This window comes from Phaenicophaeus curvirostris, chromosome 23 (assembly GCF_032191515.1).
Source record: "Phaenicophaeus curvirostris isolate KB17595 chromosome 23, BPBGC_Pcur_1.0, whole genome shotgun sequence".
NCBI classification, from domain to species: Eukaryota; Metazoa; Chordata; class Aves; order Cuculiformes; family Cuculidae; genus Phaenicophaeus; species Phaenicophaeus curvirostris.
The window spans coordinates 760,488-774,866 of NC_091414.1; the positions used below are offsets into that span (position 1 = coordinate 760,488).

Genomic DNA, 14,379 nt, shown 5'->3' on the forward strand with positions numbered 1-14,379 from the left:
CCGCGGAACTACGCTTCCCAGGGCGGCTCCCGCCGGAAGCTGCAGGGTTTTCGGTCAGGCCGGCGGCGCGGGGCACGCCGGGAGCTGTAGTTCCCAAGGTAAAACGGGGGGACTGGGGCTCCTTGGGCGCCGAGCATGCCGGGAGTTGTAGTTTCCAGCGCGACGACCCCCGGAAGCTGTAGTTCATCGGCGGCCTGCCCCCGCGCGGTGCAGGCTGGGAGTTGTAGTTCCGCGCGCCGCCCGCCACCTTTGCCGCCTCTACCCGGTGTTTCCCGGCATGCCCCGCGGCGCCGCTCGCCGATTGGCCGCCGGCGCGGCCCCGCGCATGCGCAGCGCGCGGCCGCCGCGAGGCCCGGGCCGGAGCCGCTTCCCTCAGCGCTCGGGGGGCCGCGGGCACCGGCACCGGCGGGGCCTGCACCGCCCGGACCGCGCTCCCCGCCTCGCCGGGCCCCGCCCGCCCCGCGGCTGGAGGAGAGCGGGGAGCCCTTGCGTCAGGGCGCTGGAGCTGACGTCACGGGGTGCGTGCGTGACGTCACTGCGGGGGGGGAGGCCTGTGTCTGCTTCTGGCGTCAGAGGGTGGGGGGGGGCAGGGACCGAGGTGGGGGGCTCGGTGTTAATTAGGGATGGGGCAGGAATGTTAGTTATGGGGGCATAAATGGGGTTAGTGGGGGTGCAGGGGGGCTGTGGGGCCGGTTCAGGGGGGCTGTGGGGCTGAGTTGGGGTGCAGGGAGGCTGTGGGGTCGGTTCAGGGGGCTGTGAGGCCGATCCAGGGGGGCTGTGGGGCTGAGTGGGGGTGCAGGGGGGGCTGTGGGGCCGGTTCAGGGGGGCTGTGGGGCTGAATGGGGGTGCAGGGGGGCTGTAGGACTGGGTTGGGGTGCAGGGATGGGGCTGCAAGCATCTCTGTCCGGATCGGGGTGCTGGGCGCCCGGCCGGCTCTGCGCGAGCCTGGGGACACGCCAGGAGCTGCACAGTTTCCAGCAGCAGAGGAAAAGCAGCGCCCGGGGCGCTGGGTAGGGTGACGTGGGGCTGGCAGCCGTGGGAGGGCCACACGTGTGCCGGGCTGCTCCCACGGCTGATCTGAGCCTGCCTGCTCCCCGAGGAGAAGCTGAGGTCTGTGTAACTGCTGCAAGGCAGCAAGAAAAGCTGTTCTCTGCTTCTGGTGGAGCAGCACCTTGCCTCTGGGAGCATCGGCTGCCTCCACTGCTTAATTAGCGTCATCACAGGAGCACAGGGTGCGAGTGGGAAGGGTGAGGACACACAGATCCTGCGGAGGCAGAGAGGAGCCGGGATCTGGGCTCAATCCGTTAGCGCTGGCTCTTCTCTTCTGTGCTGAGCACGGGCTCTGCCGGGAGCTCCGGGCTTTCCTCGGCCGGGTCTGTGGTTTCAGTCAGTGTTGACTTTCCTGGTGTCTGGATCCCCTGCTGCAGGGAGGGGTCTCCTCTGTGGGGATGCACAGACTGCTCCGAGTTTTGACACCCAAAAGCGAAACACAGCGGGGACACAGGGAAGGGGCGGCCAGGGCGGGGAAGGCTCTGCCCGCAGAGCTGGTATTATGGTTTAGCCCCAGCCCGGACAATTTTGGCAGCTAAAACTGGAACAGTTAGGCTCCCGATTCCCTCCCTCCCTCCACTCCCAGGAAGAGGGGAAAGGGAAATGAGAGGAAAAAAGTCTGGGCTCGGGAGGTGCTGCCGCCAGCTCTCCTCACTGGAATAGGAGTTATCCTGATACTGAGATCTTTGCCATGAGGTGCAAATGGGAAATGAAAGGATGCTTCCCTCAGGTCAGAGCTGTGGGTGGCAGCCTCTGCCAAGGACAGGTTCCTTCCTAGTCCCTGCTGATGGCTCCTAAAATCCTCCAAGCTTTTACGTCTTAAAATTAAGTACAGCCACTGTTTCTCTCTCCAGGGTTTGTGGAGACAACAGGGACAAAGGTTGCGATGAAGAACCAAGGCGGGGAGACCAAAGCGGCCCCACGGCCCACCAGCAATTCCAAACTGAACAGCGGGCTGGTGCTGGACGAGGGTGACTCACCGGAGGCAGCAGCACCCCTGGAAGGTGGGGAATCCCTGGAGCACTTTGCTGCTTGCCCACGGTGCTGGTTGCGCTCGCAGCCTGAGTAGTGAGGAGCAGGAGTTGCCTGAGGGTGGGCTGTGAGCCTGGAAAGAGCCTGGCTGGGTCGCTGCATCCAGCTCTTACCTTGGATGAGAGCAGCCGTGGTCTTCAAGGCAGAGAGTCCGGGTTTCTTCCTGTTTGTGTGTTCGGTTCCAAAGTAGTTGCCGCTTCCTGACCAAAGAGTGGAGTCGATGCTTACCTGGAAACAGGTTGTTCATTGTTGCTTTGGCCTTAAGGGTCCCGTTTGGAACATGTCGGGCAGCTCTTTCCTTGGAGCAGCGTTACGTGGAGTGACCTGCCCCGTTCCTGGCACTCATAGCAACAGGAGAAGAATCCAGGTCCAGTCAAAGAGGTTAAAATTAACCCTGCCTCGTATTCTGCTGCCTGGTAAACGAGGGATGTAGGATACGCTCAGTGAGCGGAGTTAGTTTAATAACCAGCTGCTGTTGGTTTCTCTTTGGAGGGGCTCTGGAAGCAAAGCGTTGGGCAGAAGGGCGTGGGGCTCCTTCCCTGTGACCAGTACGCTTGATCTGAGACAGCCCAGCTGCTCTTCGGTGGGGATAGAGGCTAACTCAGGTTTAAAACCCATTGTAATGTAAAACAGTGCGGCTCTGGGGATGTTAGCTGGCAGTTCCCATGAGGGAGAGCTCACGCACAACCTGCTGTCCTTGAAGGGTGGTTGGGAGGGGGGAATTTTTGCTCTTGACAGATGTCAGGGACTCGGTCATGCTCTCCTGATCAAGAGGCTGTTGGGAATGCCCCTCCATTGTCAGGGCTGGAGACGCAGCGGAACAAAGCCGCTTATGTAGCTGGAGGTCCAGCCGGCCCCGGTGCCGTGGGGCGCTCGGGAACCTTCCCGTTGCCTTGTGTTTATAGGAAGGCGTAGGGAAAGCCTCGTGCTTTTGTGTTCCCATTTCCTGCAGCTCCTCTGGCGCAGGAGGACACCAAGTCCTCCCGGCCTGCCGTGCGCGATGTCTCTGAAGAGCTAAGCAGACAGCTTGAGGACATCTTGAACACGTACTGCGTGGATGCCAGCCAGGAGGGTCCGGGCGAGGACGGTGGCCAGAGTGAGCCCGCCGAGCCGGAGGAAGCCGAGAAGTGTCGCAGCGAGTCCCCGAGGAACGGCGACCAGGAGACGGGCGGCCCGGAGATGAACGGAGAGAAGGAAAGCACAAAGGGGACTGAAGAGTTCCGACACGGCGAGGAGTGTGGAGAGCGGGATCAGAAGAAGGCTCAGGAAAAGAAGAAAGCCAAGGGCCTAGGTAAGAGGTTCCCTGCTCTGGTTTTGCTGCCAACTTGAGAGCTTCCGTACAGATGCTGGTTTTGTACCGTGCTCATGTAGCTCATGTGCAGCAGAGCTTGGGAACGATGCAGCAGCATAGTTTGGGGTACACGTACTGGGCACTGACAGCTCCTGGTCACCACTGCGGCCTCTGAATGGGTTTCTTTTCTGCTGAGCACCACTCTCTCCAGCCAGCATAGTGGGTTTAGGCTGATGACTGGGCTGGGTGAGCTTAGAGGTCTTTTCCAACCTTGATTCCATGATTCTGCGATTCTAAATCCATGGGGCAGAGCCCTGAGCAGGCACTGGAGGAGGGAGCCCAGGGCAGGCGCAGCTGTGAAACCTGGTGTCTCTCCCCCCGTCTTTGCCGTTCTGAGTCAGAACTCTGTGTAAGTGACTTTGTTTTATTTATTTATTTACCTATTTTAATTCTGCATCTCATTCCAGGCAAAGAAATCACTTTGCTGATGCAGACGCTGAACACCCTGAGCACGCCAGAGGAGAAACTAGCAGCGCTGTGCAAGAAATATGCTGAGCTGGTGAGGGCTCGTTTCTTCGTCCTGGGCTCAGGGTCTGGGGAGGACACTGCAGTGACGAGCAGGGGAGCTGCTTGGGGAGGCAGCAGGTGGCTGAGGGTCTATTTTCTTGCCGTTGAGAGTCCAGGAACACACATGCAGCTCTGCAGTGAGTTCAGGTTTTCCCTGTGCTCTTCGTTTGAGAACCATGCGTGTGGAGGTGCTGCATGAATGCAAATCTTTTGGATTACAGCAGAATGGGAATTCAGGAAGGAATAAGGCCCTGTCCAGGGGACCCTGGGCTCTGCATCAACCCTGCCCTACTCCAAAGTGGCATCTTTTGTGTTGTAAAGCTTGTATTCTCCCCTCAGAGCACAGGGAGCACTTACTGATCCCCCGCCCCCTCCTCGGGGCACAGCATGTTGCCTGGCTCTGTCTTGCTGCATCCGTGCCCTTTGCTCCCTTGTCCCAGCTGGAAGAGCACCGTAACTCCCAGAAACAGATGAAGATCTTGCAGAAGAAGCAGACGCAGCTGGTGCAAGAGAAGGATCACCTGCAGAGTGAGCACAGCAAGGCCATCCTGGCCCGCAGCAAGCTGGAGAGCCTGTGCCGTGAGCTCCAGAGGCACAACCGTACCCTCAAGGCAAGTGTCTCCTGGGTGCTGCTCCTAGAGCTGCTTCAGCCCGAGCACTTGGATCACTCACTGTGAGCCGCGTTGGCAACTTCACCTTTACCACTGACTGCCCACAGTCTGCCATCCAGGGCAGGGCTTTAATTTTGCTGTTAAGTCGTCATTTTCCACAGTGCCCAAGTGTTATTTTGGGGTGAATTTACTGGAGGGAGGGAGGGGAAAGGCCCAAAGTCCTTTCCCAGGTGATAAAAGCGATAGTGGGAGGCTGGTTGGGTTCAGAGCATCATGGTTGGGGCAGTTTGCTGACGTATCCCTGCTGTCTCTGCCCTCCTTGAACAGGAGGAGGGTGTCCAGCGTGCGCGGGAGGAGGAGGAGAAGCGGAAGGAGGTGACATCCCACTTCCAGGTGACACTGAATGACATCCAGCTCCAGATGGAGCAGCACAATGAGAAGAACTCCAAGCTGCGCCAGGAGAACATGGAGCTGGCAGAGAGGCTCAAGAAGCTCATTGAGCAGTACGAGCTGCGAGAGGAGGTGGGTTGGGGCAGGAGACCTGGTGTGGCACATCCGTTTTGCCCAAGGAAGTGAGTTTCTGCTCCTGGAGGGGAGAAGGGACCTCTGGCATCCTGGGATCACTGTCTGAGCCACAAGGAGTGGGCTGAGCCTGTCAGTGACCGGTGTGTTCCCTTGGCAGCACATCGATAAGGTTTTCAAACACAAGGACCTGCAGCAGCAGCTGGTGGATGCCAAGCTCCAGCAGGCGCAGGAGATGCTGAAGGAGGCAGAGGAGAGACACCAGCGGGAGAAGGACTTTGTAAGTCTCAAAGCAGTTCTCTGATGGTTGTGAGCACTTTGCCTTCAGCCTTGTCCCTCTCTGGAGGCTTTTTTAGTGTTGGATCGCAGAGTGCGGAGCCCACATGAGGTCAGGCCATCCCAGGCCTTCTGCCTGCCCAGCCGCAAGTGCTCCCACAGTGGCTTCAGGAGCAAGGCTAGAGCCGTGCTCTGCTCTTTGCATTCCTCCCAGCCCACTCCCATCTCCAGGCCAAGCACCGGTCACACAGGGCATGCTGAGAGCCTTCCCTGGTGGCAGCCAGGTAACTGCTGTTGCTCTTCCCTAGCTGCTGAAAGAAGCTGTGGAATCGCAGAGGATGTGTGAGCTGATGAAGCAGCAAGAGACCCATCTCAAGCAGCAGGTAGTTACCTGGTCTGTGTGCTCAGCCTGGGTATTTGTTTAGTTTTTTCCTTCCTCCCTAAACAGGGAACAGCCCAGAGTTCCTTCATCTGGAAAAGACAGGGGCAGGATTGCTCCTGGGTTTGGTGCGGGTGAGACTGTGCCAGCACAGTGTGGGCTAAGACTTGCTTCACCAGTTCTGCCTTCTGGGAGAAAGGGGCCTTTGTCGTAAAGTCCAGTCCCAGGATAGCTGGCTCAGTTCTTGGCTGGCATCTCCGCTCTCCCAGGGAAGCTGTCAGGAGGCGCCAGGGTGAGCAGAGAGGAGCCCTAACCCTGTCTCTCCCCCCAGCTGGCGCTGTACACGGAGAAGTTTGAAGAATTCCAGAATACCCTTTCCAAAAGCAGTGAAGTGTTCACAACGTTTAAACAGGAGATGGAGAAGGTGGGTAACGCTTTTGCTGCCCAGCAGAGTTTGCGTGGGCTGGAGGTGCTGCCTAGCTGTCTCCTCAGTGCTGCCGCGTGCTGGAAGAGCCGCAGCTCCGTGGTTTGGTTTAGTTTTGCTGGCATTAAAATTGGCCATGAGCTGGGAAACTGGGGGCCTGTTTAAGGATACACGAGATGTAACTGACTGCATCACTATGCCTCTGTCTTATTTGTTCTTATTTGTTCCGTTTTTGTCCGTGCAATTCTGTAGATGACAAAGAAAATCAAGAAGCTGGAGAAAGAGACCACCATGTATCGCTCCCGCTGGGAGAGCAGCAACAAGGCTCTCCTGGAAATGGCTGAGGAGGTGAGGAGGGGCTGGAGCAGCGTGCGGTGCTGGGCTGGAGCTGAGGGACAGCGGAACAGCTCCTGCCTTATCGTGGGCAGGCTGGTGGCTTGTGTTTTCCCTTCAGTTTCATTTCCTTCCCTGTACGTGGTGGCTGGAGTCTCTGTCCCGTGGCAGAAGCGATGGATAATTAGTGCAGAGGGGTGCAGAAGGGGTCGGGTAGTCTTGGCAGCACATTGCTGAGAGAAAGCAGTGCTGGTAGCATTGGGTTCTCCAAATGCCACATGTTTGCTTGGTCACAAGGGTCGTCCCCTTGTGCTTCCCTGTGGGGTCTCATCTCCCTCTCTACGTCCCCGGTGTGACAGACTCTGAGCTGCCTCTCTGTTTGCAGAAAACCCTCCGGGACAAGGAGTTAGAAGGGCTTCAGGTGAAAATCCAGCGCTTGGAGAAACTGTGCCGAGCCCTGCAAACGGAGCGCAATGACCTCAACAAGAAGGTGCAGGACCTGTGCGCCCACGTGCCCCACGCAGACACAGACCTCTTGGAACCTTTGAAGGACCCATCTCGAGACGGCTCCGAGGTGGCGGCGGGAGCTGCCCCAGCAGAGCAGCGCCTGGCTGAGGATTCCCCGCACTCAGGAAAGCCAACGCACAGCACGGATCCTGCGGAGAACCCGGGAGAACTGAGCATAGGAGCGCTGGGGCAGAGTGGGACTGAGGAAGGCACGCAGGGCGCTGACTGAGCCCGCTGCGCAATAGGCAGAGAGGCAGGGAGAGGGAGGGTAACACAACTGTTTATAGACTCGGTCTGAAGCCCCTCTCCTCATCCTGGGACAGGCACGAGAGGACAGCCCTCCTGGGGATCTGAGATTTCCTAGCTTAGGTTTTCAGAGGGTTTTTATAATTTTATATATATATATGTGATATATATGATATATAAAATATGTGCAGGGCAACATACAGTTTATATACAGATATACATGAAGCCTAGGATGACCCACCTCCCTGCGTATGCGTGAATAACTAATATATGGAGACTCAACCGATCGTCCTTTCACTAAAAGACCTTGTCCTTGGCCGGCTGTGATCCCCCCAATCCCAGCACAGCTCAGGAACGCGGGCGCGGGGATCTGCCCTGGCACGTGGCGCTGGGACAGCGGGATGTGTCGCCACCTCTGCCTTCACAGCGACTCTCGCATCGAGTGAAAGCAAACGAGCTGAGCAGGGGAGAACCGAACCGTTTCCAGCACCAGATTCTCCCTCTTCTGTGTCCGACAGGAGGGAGCTCCTAGACTTGCTGCCCTTTCCTCGTGCCCTGGCTTGGCAGCTCTCTTGTGTGTGAGCTGAGCAAATGAGGGCAGAAGAGGCCGTTTCCCTCCTCCGTGTGGGTTTTGTCTATTGAATGAGGTCTCAAAAGCAGAGAAATGGGGGTGCCCGGCTCCCCGAGGCCCCCCTGGGGCCTTTGCTCTTCCCAGAACCTGCCAATGTCTCAGTAGCCTTATGATTCACAGTTGCCTCTTTGCTATACGCACATGTGCACAAGTGTATTAAACAGTTAATCCAAAGGTCTGATTCCCAAGTGTTTTGCACAAGCGTGTGGGATCCGTTGTGCGAGGGGATAGGGAGCTCTCGCCTGGTGGGAGCAACCTGTTCTGAGCAGCCGGCTGGAGCGAGGGCTGCAGTGGGGCTCTGGGTTTCTTTTCCTGCTGCTTCAGTAAAAGAAAAAACTCTTGGAAAGTCACAACCCTCTTTTTTTTCCCCATTTCCCTGTTCCGGTGCAGATATAACCCCGGCGGGGGCTGCTGGATGTACCCTGGTGCCCTCAGCGCTGCTGCCGCTGCTGCTCGTGGCTGAGGCTGCGGTTGGGGGTGAAGATTTGGGGCACAGGGCTGTGGGGACAACACGGCTCCCACGCTCCTGGGGGCCTTGGCTGCCCCGCGGGACGTGGGGAGGCTCCAACACAGACCCCCGTGCACCCGCTGGGGCAGCTGCCGAGCGCCTCGGACCCCGCTGCCCCGGGGCTGCTGGCATCGGTCGTGACGGGCTGCGTCCGCCTCGGCTCCAGAGCGCGTGGCATCGGCTGAAGGTCCTGCCATGATTTCAATCGGAAGCCACGCGGGGCTCTGCGCAGGCTGGGGAACAGCGCTCGCCCGCTCCGGCCCTGCGTGAGGGCCGGCGGCTCAGCCCCACTGCGGCGGATCCGTCATCGCCCGAGTCCGGTGACGCTGGGGGACGCGGGGAACCGGGGCGGCAGGGGTGACGGGAGTTCTGCTGGGGGAGGCCCGTGGGTGCGGGACCCATCGCCCTCGCCATGCGACGCGGCTGCTGTCCCCGCGGCGGCTGCACGGGACCGCGGGCCCAATCCCGCCTCGCCCGCCTGCAGCTGGTGCCGGTGCTGTGCCGGACAGCCGGAGTCCGGCAGTGCCACCGCCCTGGGGCCACGCCGGAGGAAGTTCCCTTTCCCTTTAAATGCAAATACCAGCCCTGAGGCGGTGGGGACGAGTGTCCAGCAGTGGTCAGTGTCCGGTGGGGACGAGTGTCCGGTGGGCTCGGCGCGTCCGGCTCAGCACCGTGAGCGTGAGCAGGGCCTGGCGCAGGTCAGTGCCCGCTCCTGCCCATGGTGCTCGGCGAGCGTGGCCGGAGCCTGTGGACAAAGGGCTCCGGCCATGGCGATGGCTGCGGGGAGCAGGGTCCCCTGCGGTCTCCGTCTCCGAGGGCGGCCGGGGTCGCGCAGGGCACGCGTGGCCAGAATCCTCCATTCCGCGGCACCGGGGAAGACGCTGGAAGCCAAGGCCAAGGCAGCAGCTCCCAGCCGCCGCTCGGCCCTGGCGTGGCTCCGGCTCGGGCGCAGGGAGAGCGCGGCCGGCACTCTGAGCTCCAGGCAGCAGCGCCCGCTGCGCCCCGCGGGACCCCGCTGCCTCGGCACTGAGCCGCCGAGCAGGGAAGGGCCCCCCAAAAGCCGCGTCATCCCCCACAGGCTGCTCACCCCTCGCGATGGAGGAGCGGAGGAAGAAGCGGAGCCCCAAAGCCTGCCTGGCCGCGCCCGCCGCAGCCCCGCGCCCGCTGCCCCCCAGCAAGAGCGCGTCCTTCGCACTGCCGCTGCCCACGCTGCCCTCGCCACGGCCACGCGCCCGGCTCAGGCGGTCAGTGCCCAGGGGGCTTCGCCAGCCGCCGCGGCCCCTCCGCGCGGGGCCAGGTGGGATCCAGGTGACACCAGCGTCTCCGTTCCCCCGCAGGACCAGCAAGGAGCGGGCGCGCGCGGGGGTCTCGGGGTCGGCGCGGGGGGCCCCGCTGCAGCACAGCTTCCTCACCGACGTCTCCGACGTCTGCGAGATGGAAGGGGGGCTGCTCAGCCTCCTCAGCGACTTCCACTCCGGAAAGCTACAAGCCTTCGGTGAGGGGCTGGGGACGGGGAGCGGGGGGACGGGGCTGGCGCTGGGGGTCCCTGACGGCTCCCGCGCAGGCAAGGAGTGCTCCTTCGAGCAGCTGGAGCACGTGCGCGAGATGCAGGAGAAGCTGGCGCGGCTGCACTTCGGCCTCGACGTCTGCGTGGAGGAGCTCCCCGAGGAGCAGAAGAAGGTGGCGGCCGACAGGAACCTGGACCAGCTGCTGGCACACGTGAGTGTCCCCCCTGCACCCCTCACCCCGACACCGCGATCCCCCACGCCTCACCCACTGCCTTTGCTTCCCGCAGCTGGAGGAGCTCAGCAGCTCCATGTATCCTGGTCGCAGTGGTGACAGTGATGCTGGTGGCGGAGGTGGCAGGGGCTGGGGGTGATGGAGGTGATGGAGGTGGCAGGGGCTGAGGGGGGATGGAGGTGATGGGGGTGATGGAGGTGATGGAGGTGGCAGGAGCTGGGGGGGGATGGAGGTGATGAAGGTGCTGGGGGGTGATGGAGGTGAGGGTGGTGGCAGGTGCTGGGGGTGCTGGAGGTGATGGGGGTGATGGAGGTGATGGAGGTGATGGAGGTGATGGAGGTGATGGAGGTGATGGAGGTGCTGGGGGTGATGGAGGTGATGGACGTGATGGAGGTGATGGAGGTGCTGGAGGTGGCAGGCGCTGGGGGCTGGTGGTGGCAGCCGTTGGGGTGGTTATGGGGGTGGTGGCAGTGCTGGTGGCAGTGCTGGTGGCGGGGACTGGAGCAGGGGTGCTGGTGGCACTGGTGTGAGGGGCTGGGGGGTGACGGAGGCGATGGAGGGGACAGGGGCCGGTGCTGGGCTGTGTCCCCGCTTTCCCTGACGCTCCCCCAGCCAGAAGCTGCACCTCGCCGAGAGCCCCGACCCCGAGGACGCCGCCTGACCCCCTGCCCCCCCCCAGCCGCCATCTTGGCGGCGCCCACGGCCTCGGGGGGGGGGGGGGGGGGGAGGAAGTGGGCGTGGTCTCGTGCGGCTCCGCCCTCCGCGACGCGTGACGTCATCAGACGGCGCCCGCCCCCCCCCGGCCATGGCGGCGGGGCCGCGGCTGCAGGCGGAGTTCGAGGCGGGGCGGCGGCTGCTCCGCGCGGTCACCCGCCTGCAGGTGCGGCCCGGGACGGCGCGGGTGGGTCCCTGGAGGAGGGGGGGCATGGTTTGGGGGTCCCTGGAGCGGGGGAGGGCATGGGTTGGGGGTCCCTGGAGGAGGGGGCCATGGGTTGGGGGTCTCTGGATGGGGTTGTGTCATGGTTTGGGGCTCCCTGGAGGAGGGGGGCCATCGTTTGGGGGTCCCTGGAGGGGGGGGCCGTGGTTTGGGGGTCCTTGGAGGAGGGTGTCATGGTTGGGGGTCCCTGGAGGAGGGGGGGCCATGGCTTGGGGGTCCCTGGAGGAGGGGGCCATGGCTTGGGGGTCCCTGGATGGGGGGGGCCATGGGTTGGGGGTCCCTGGAGGAGGGGGGGCCATGGCTTGGGGGTCCCTGGGCCGGGTGGGTCGCTAGGGGAGGAAGTCTCTGTTGGGGGAGAGGCCACAGCAGGCTGCCTCTTGGAGGGTGGTAAAGCTGGGGGGATCCTTGGGGCTGGGGGGATCCTTGGGGCGGGCGGGGGGAGGGCACAGCGAGGGGTCCCTAGGCTCCAGCCCCACCTTGTCCCCCCCAGGCCTGCGTCAGGGGTTTCCTGCTGCGGAAGCGCTTTCGGAGCCTGCGTGCGGAGTACGAGGAGCTGGTGTGGCAGATCGAGGGAGACCTGAGCCGGCTGCGGTGGACGGGACGGTTCCTGCCCCGGCCCGTCTTCCTCCCCGAGGTTCGTGCATCTGTGGGTTCCACAGCCTGAGGGGGGGCATGAGGCCCAGACAGTCTGTGCAGGGGTGAGACCTCAAGTGATGCTTTTGCAGCATAGAACCTGTAATTCTACCAAATTAAACCTAATAATTACATAGCCCTTTTTCCTCAAGACCCCGTCTGAGGATTCCTCTGGGTGGAACTCTGCCTCGAAGAAAATTCCCAACCTCTAAAATGCTTTTTCCCGCTCCGTAAGGGCTCTGCCATTTCTGCAGCAGCAGCCCTTTAGGCAGTTAGCAGTGGTTCAAACCGGAGCACATCAGTGTCCCGCGACCAGCAGAGCCCCGGCTGGCACAGGCCCCTGGCACATGTCTCCTCGCAGGTCTCGGTTTCCTTCCCCTGTTTCTCACTCTCTCCTGTGTCACTTCTTCAGGAGCCAGAGCATGGGACACGTTCTGCTCCGCCAGAGGCTGCACCAGGGTGTGAGGGCAGCGCAGAGAAACAGCGAGAGGAACCAGATGCCTCCGAGCCAGAGCGGGACGGGGGCTGCCGTGACGTCAAACCCCCAGCCCAGCTGCAAAGTGGGAACGGACTGAGCTGCGCAGGTGGAGACAACGCTCCATGTCCTGGAGCTGGTGTCGATAAATGCGTTGATGAGGGACCCGGCGCCTCATCCAAGGGTTGGCAGGATGACAGCAGCGTCTCCTCTGTGTGGGACAGCGAGTTCCTGGAGGCAGAGTCCCTCGGAGACTGCCGGGGTAAGGGATTGGAGCACACTGTGGCCCCGGGCTGCGTACTCTCCTGTGTGCTCCGAGCGCGTGGGGCTCAGTGAGTCCTCAGAGAACCCTGGAGAGCTTGGAACAGCTCAGTGCAGAGAGGCAGTAGGTGCAACGGGAATCTTGGTTCCAATAACAGGTTTTTCTTCCATTTCTTTGCAGAGATTCCTCTTGAGGACATGGAGGAGCTTCCTCAAACTCGGTCTGGTCTTCAGGCCTACAGAAACCACTTGGTGATGGAGCTGCTGTGGTTGCAGCAGGCTATCGCCAGCCGTGAGAACGTAAGGGCCTGGCCTTGCCTCTTCCAAACCATCGGGGCAGAGCGGTGCCCGCGGCAGCCGGGGCGGCTCTGTCTGGTGGGTCTGGGGCGGGACGGTGACAGTTCAGTTACCCAGGGATGGAATTGGAGGATGGCAGTACCCTTTTTTCCTTCTTGGGGCAGGAAAAGGGAATGAGGAAGGGAAATGGGGGCTGTTTAGATCTGGTAACGAGCTTTGCTCCTGGCCTGAGACAGAGACATTGCTACTTTGATGCCTGTCCTGTTGGTATGTTCTGTGGCACCGGGCAGCTCCGCAAGCTGCTCTTTGCCTCTCTCGAAAGGTGAGATTTGTCTGTTTTCTCGCTGAGTGCAATGATTTTGTTGGCTGGTCTGCCAGGGCAGATGCTCTTCTCCTTAGTCTCTAGGATTTAATTGTTAACACTTGGTTTGCTCTCTCCTGCAGTACCTGATGCTGAAACAGCAGCTGGCAGCTCCTGACCCGTAGTGGGGCATTTCTGAGCACGTGGGGCACTCGGATTGATGTGGAGGAGCTGTGGAGCTGTAGCGCTGCCATCCTGACAAGGCCTCGCAGTCAGCAGCAGCTTGGGGAGTACCAGCTTCATGAACTGACGTTTTCTGCTTCAGATGGCTGTGGCGAGAAAGCCTTTAATTTCTTTTAAGCATGAATATTGGTCAAAGCAGGGATTAAACATCACTGTGAGGCCAAGGAGGTGGTTACATGTTTTGGAGGGGGTCCTGGTGAGGCCTCCTTCCACAAGAACCCAGTTTCTGTTGGCTGAGCTGGATGGTCCTAGGGAAAAACCAAGGCTGGGAAGCCCGCTGCTTACAGAAGGCGCTTTCTGACCAGGAAATTCCCCGTGGTGGAACGAAACTGCCCAAAGGCAGCTGCAGGAACGAGCTCTTCTCCACTGAACTGTGGGTGTTGTGTGCCGGTGTCAGAGCTGCGTGTTTGGGACAGCTCTGCAGTAGCTGGGATCGCCAAGCACTGGGCTGTGGGGAGCACCTCGCTGAAGCCATAAGTCAGGGACAGAGGTTCCCGACGTTCCCGAGCAGCTGCGTGGTGGCACATCTGACCTGACCTCCCAGCGGTGAGGCCTCGTTCCCAACTCGCGTGTCTCTGGCCGTGGAAACATCTCTGAGTGGCTCAATCGCCTGGATTGGTGCCCGAGGGAGTAAGAACTTGGTGGGTTGGTGCTTTGTGCATCCAGGGACATTCAGGGTCCCTCAGGGACTTGATGTGGTGCTGCCGTTCCCCGCTGTGACCCCATCTCCTCTGTGCACACTCAGGTGTTCTGCTGCCTGCACAGTCACTCTTGCTGTAAGGCAGGTGTATCCTTCTCTTCCTGAACGATGCCAACTTGTTTATGAATAAAAAGCTTTCGTGGTGCCCATCTCCGAATCCATCTGTTCCTGGGCAGAGCCGAGCGAGTCCATGGTCTGTTTCGACCCACACCATCCTGCTCAGTGGAAGAGGAAGGGTGTCTGCTGGGATGTGGATATTTGTCTGACATACAGAACAAAAACCTGCATTTCTCGTGCGGGCAGCAGCGCTGGCGAGGGCTGACGGCGTCCAGAGAGCTGCTCCCAGTGGGATGGGAGCTGCTGCCGTGAAGGTGCTGGCACGGCACCTCCAGGCTGGTCGATCTGAGCCCGGTGG

General features: G+C 61.0%; 3 protein-coding genes across 5 annotated transcripts; all 3 read left to right on the forward strand.

The window, feature by feature from the left end:
• Positions 1 to 318: 318 nt before the first annotated feature.
• TXLNA (taxilin alpha) lies at positions 319 to 8,043 on the forward strand. Its single transcript, XM_069875139.1, has 11 exons — positions 319 to 518; positions 1,905 to 2,054; positions 3,035 to 3,373; positions 3,841 to 3,932; positions 4,381 to 4,551; positions 4,879 to 5,073; positions 5,234 to 5,353; positions 5,658 to 5,732; positions 6,060 to 6,152; positions 6,405 to 6,500; positions 6,871 to 8,043. Exons 1-11 carry the CDS (start codon positions 326 to 328, stop codon positions 7,219 to 7,221), a joined length of 1,875 nt encoding a protein of 624 aa, XP_069731240.1. The 5' UTR covers positions 319 to 325; the 3' UTR covers positions 7,222 to 8,043.
• Positions 8,044 to 8,435: 392 nt separating this feature from the next.
• Positions 8,436 to 10,861, forward strand: CCDC28B (coiled-coil domain containing 28B). 3 transcript variants are annotated; one of them, XM_069875419.1, is made up of 6 exons: positions 8,436 to 8,697; positions 9,456 to 9,621; positions 9,715 to 9,872; positions 9,942 to 10,096; positions 10,173 to 10,195; positions 10,730 to 10,861. In XM_069875419.1, exons 2-6 carry the CDS (start codon positions 9,473 to 9,475, stop codon positions 10,776 to 10,778), a joined length of 534 nt encoding a protein of 177 aa, XP_069731520.1. In that variant the 5' UTR covers positions 8,436 to 8,697; positions 9,456 to 9,472; the 3' UTR covers positions 10,779 to 10,861. The 3 variants fall into 3 exon arrangements, with proteins under 3 accessions (XP_069731520.1, XP_069731521.1, XP_069731519.1); XM_069875418.1 differs by lacking the exon at positions 8,436 to 8,697 and adding an exon at positions 9,002 to 9,075; XM_069875420.1 differs by lacking the exons at positions 8,436 to 8,697; positions 9,456 to 9,621 and adding an exon at positions 8,860 to 9,075.
• IQCC (IQ motif containing C) lies at positions 10,836 to 14,108 on the forward strand. The gene is made up of 5 exons (XM_069875417.1): positions 10,836 to 10,997; positions 11,545 to 11,688; positions 12,100 to 12,424; positions 12,605 to 12,723; positions 13,165 to 14,108. Exons 1-5 carry the CDS (start codon positions 10,923 to 10,925, stop codon positions 13,204 to 13,206), a joined length of 705 nt encoding a protein of 234 aa, XP_069731518.1. The 5' UTR covers positions 10,836 to 10,922; the 3' UTR covers positions 13,207 to 14,108.
• The last annotated feature ends 271 nt before the right edge of the window (positions 14,109 to 14,379 follow it).

Excerpts from the sequence above, each read along its gene's own strand:
- TXLNA (XM_069875139.1), top strand. The coding sequence starts at position 326 with ATGCGCAGCGCGCGGCCGCCGCGAGGCCCGGGCCGGAGCCGCTTCCCT. Across the intron at positions 5,074-5,233 it reads AGTACGAGCTGCGAGAGGAG|CACATCGATAAGGTTTTCAA; the intron begins GTGGGTTGGGGC and ends TTCCCTTGGCAG. Across the intron at positions 6,153-6,404 it reads TTAAACAGGAGATGGAGAAG|ATGACAAAGAAAATCAAGAA; the intron begins GTGGGTAACGCT and ends GCAATTCTGTAG.
- CCDC28B (XM_069875419.1), top strand. The coding sequence starts at position 9,473 with ATGGAGGAGCGGAGGAAGAAGCGGAGCCCCAAAGCCTGCCTGGCCGCG. Across the intron at positions 9,873-9,941 it reads CGGAAAGCTACAAGCCTTCG|GCAAGGAGTGCTCCTTCGAG; the intron begins GTGAGGGGCTGG and ends GCTCCCGCGCAG. Across the intron at positions 10,097-10,172 it reads TGGACCAGCTGCTGGCACAC|CTGGAGGAGCTCAGCAGCTC; the intron begins GTGAGTGTCCCC and ends TGCTTCCCGCAG.
- IQCC (XM_069875417.1), top strand. The coding sequence starts at position 10,923 with ATGGCGGCGGGGCCGCGGCTGCAGGCGGAGTTCGAGGCGGGGCGGCGG. Across the intron at positions 11,689-12,099 it reads GGCCCGTCTTCCTCCCCGAG|GAGCCAGAGCATGGGACACG; the intron begins GTTCGTGCATCT and ends TCACTTCTTCAG. Across the intron at positions 12,724-13,164 it reads CTATCGCCAGCCGTGAGAAC|TACCTGATGCTGAAACAGCA; the intron begins GTAAGGGCCTGG and ends TCTCTCCTGCAG.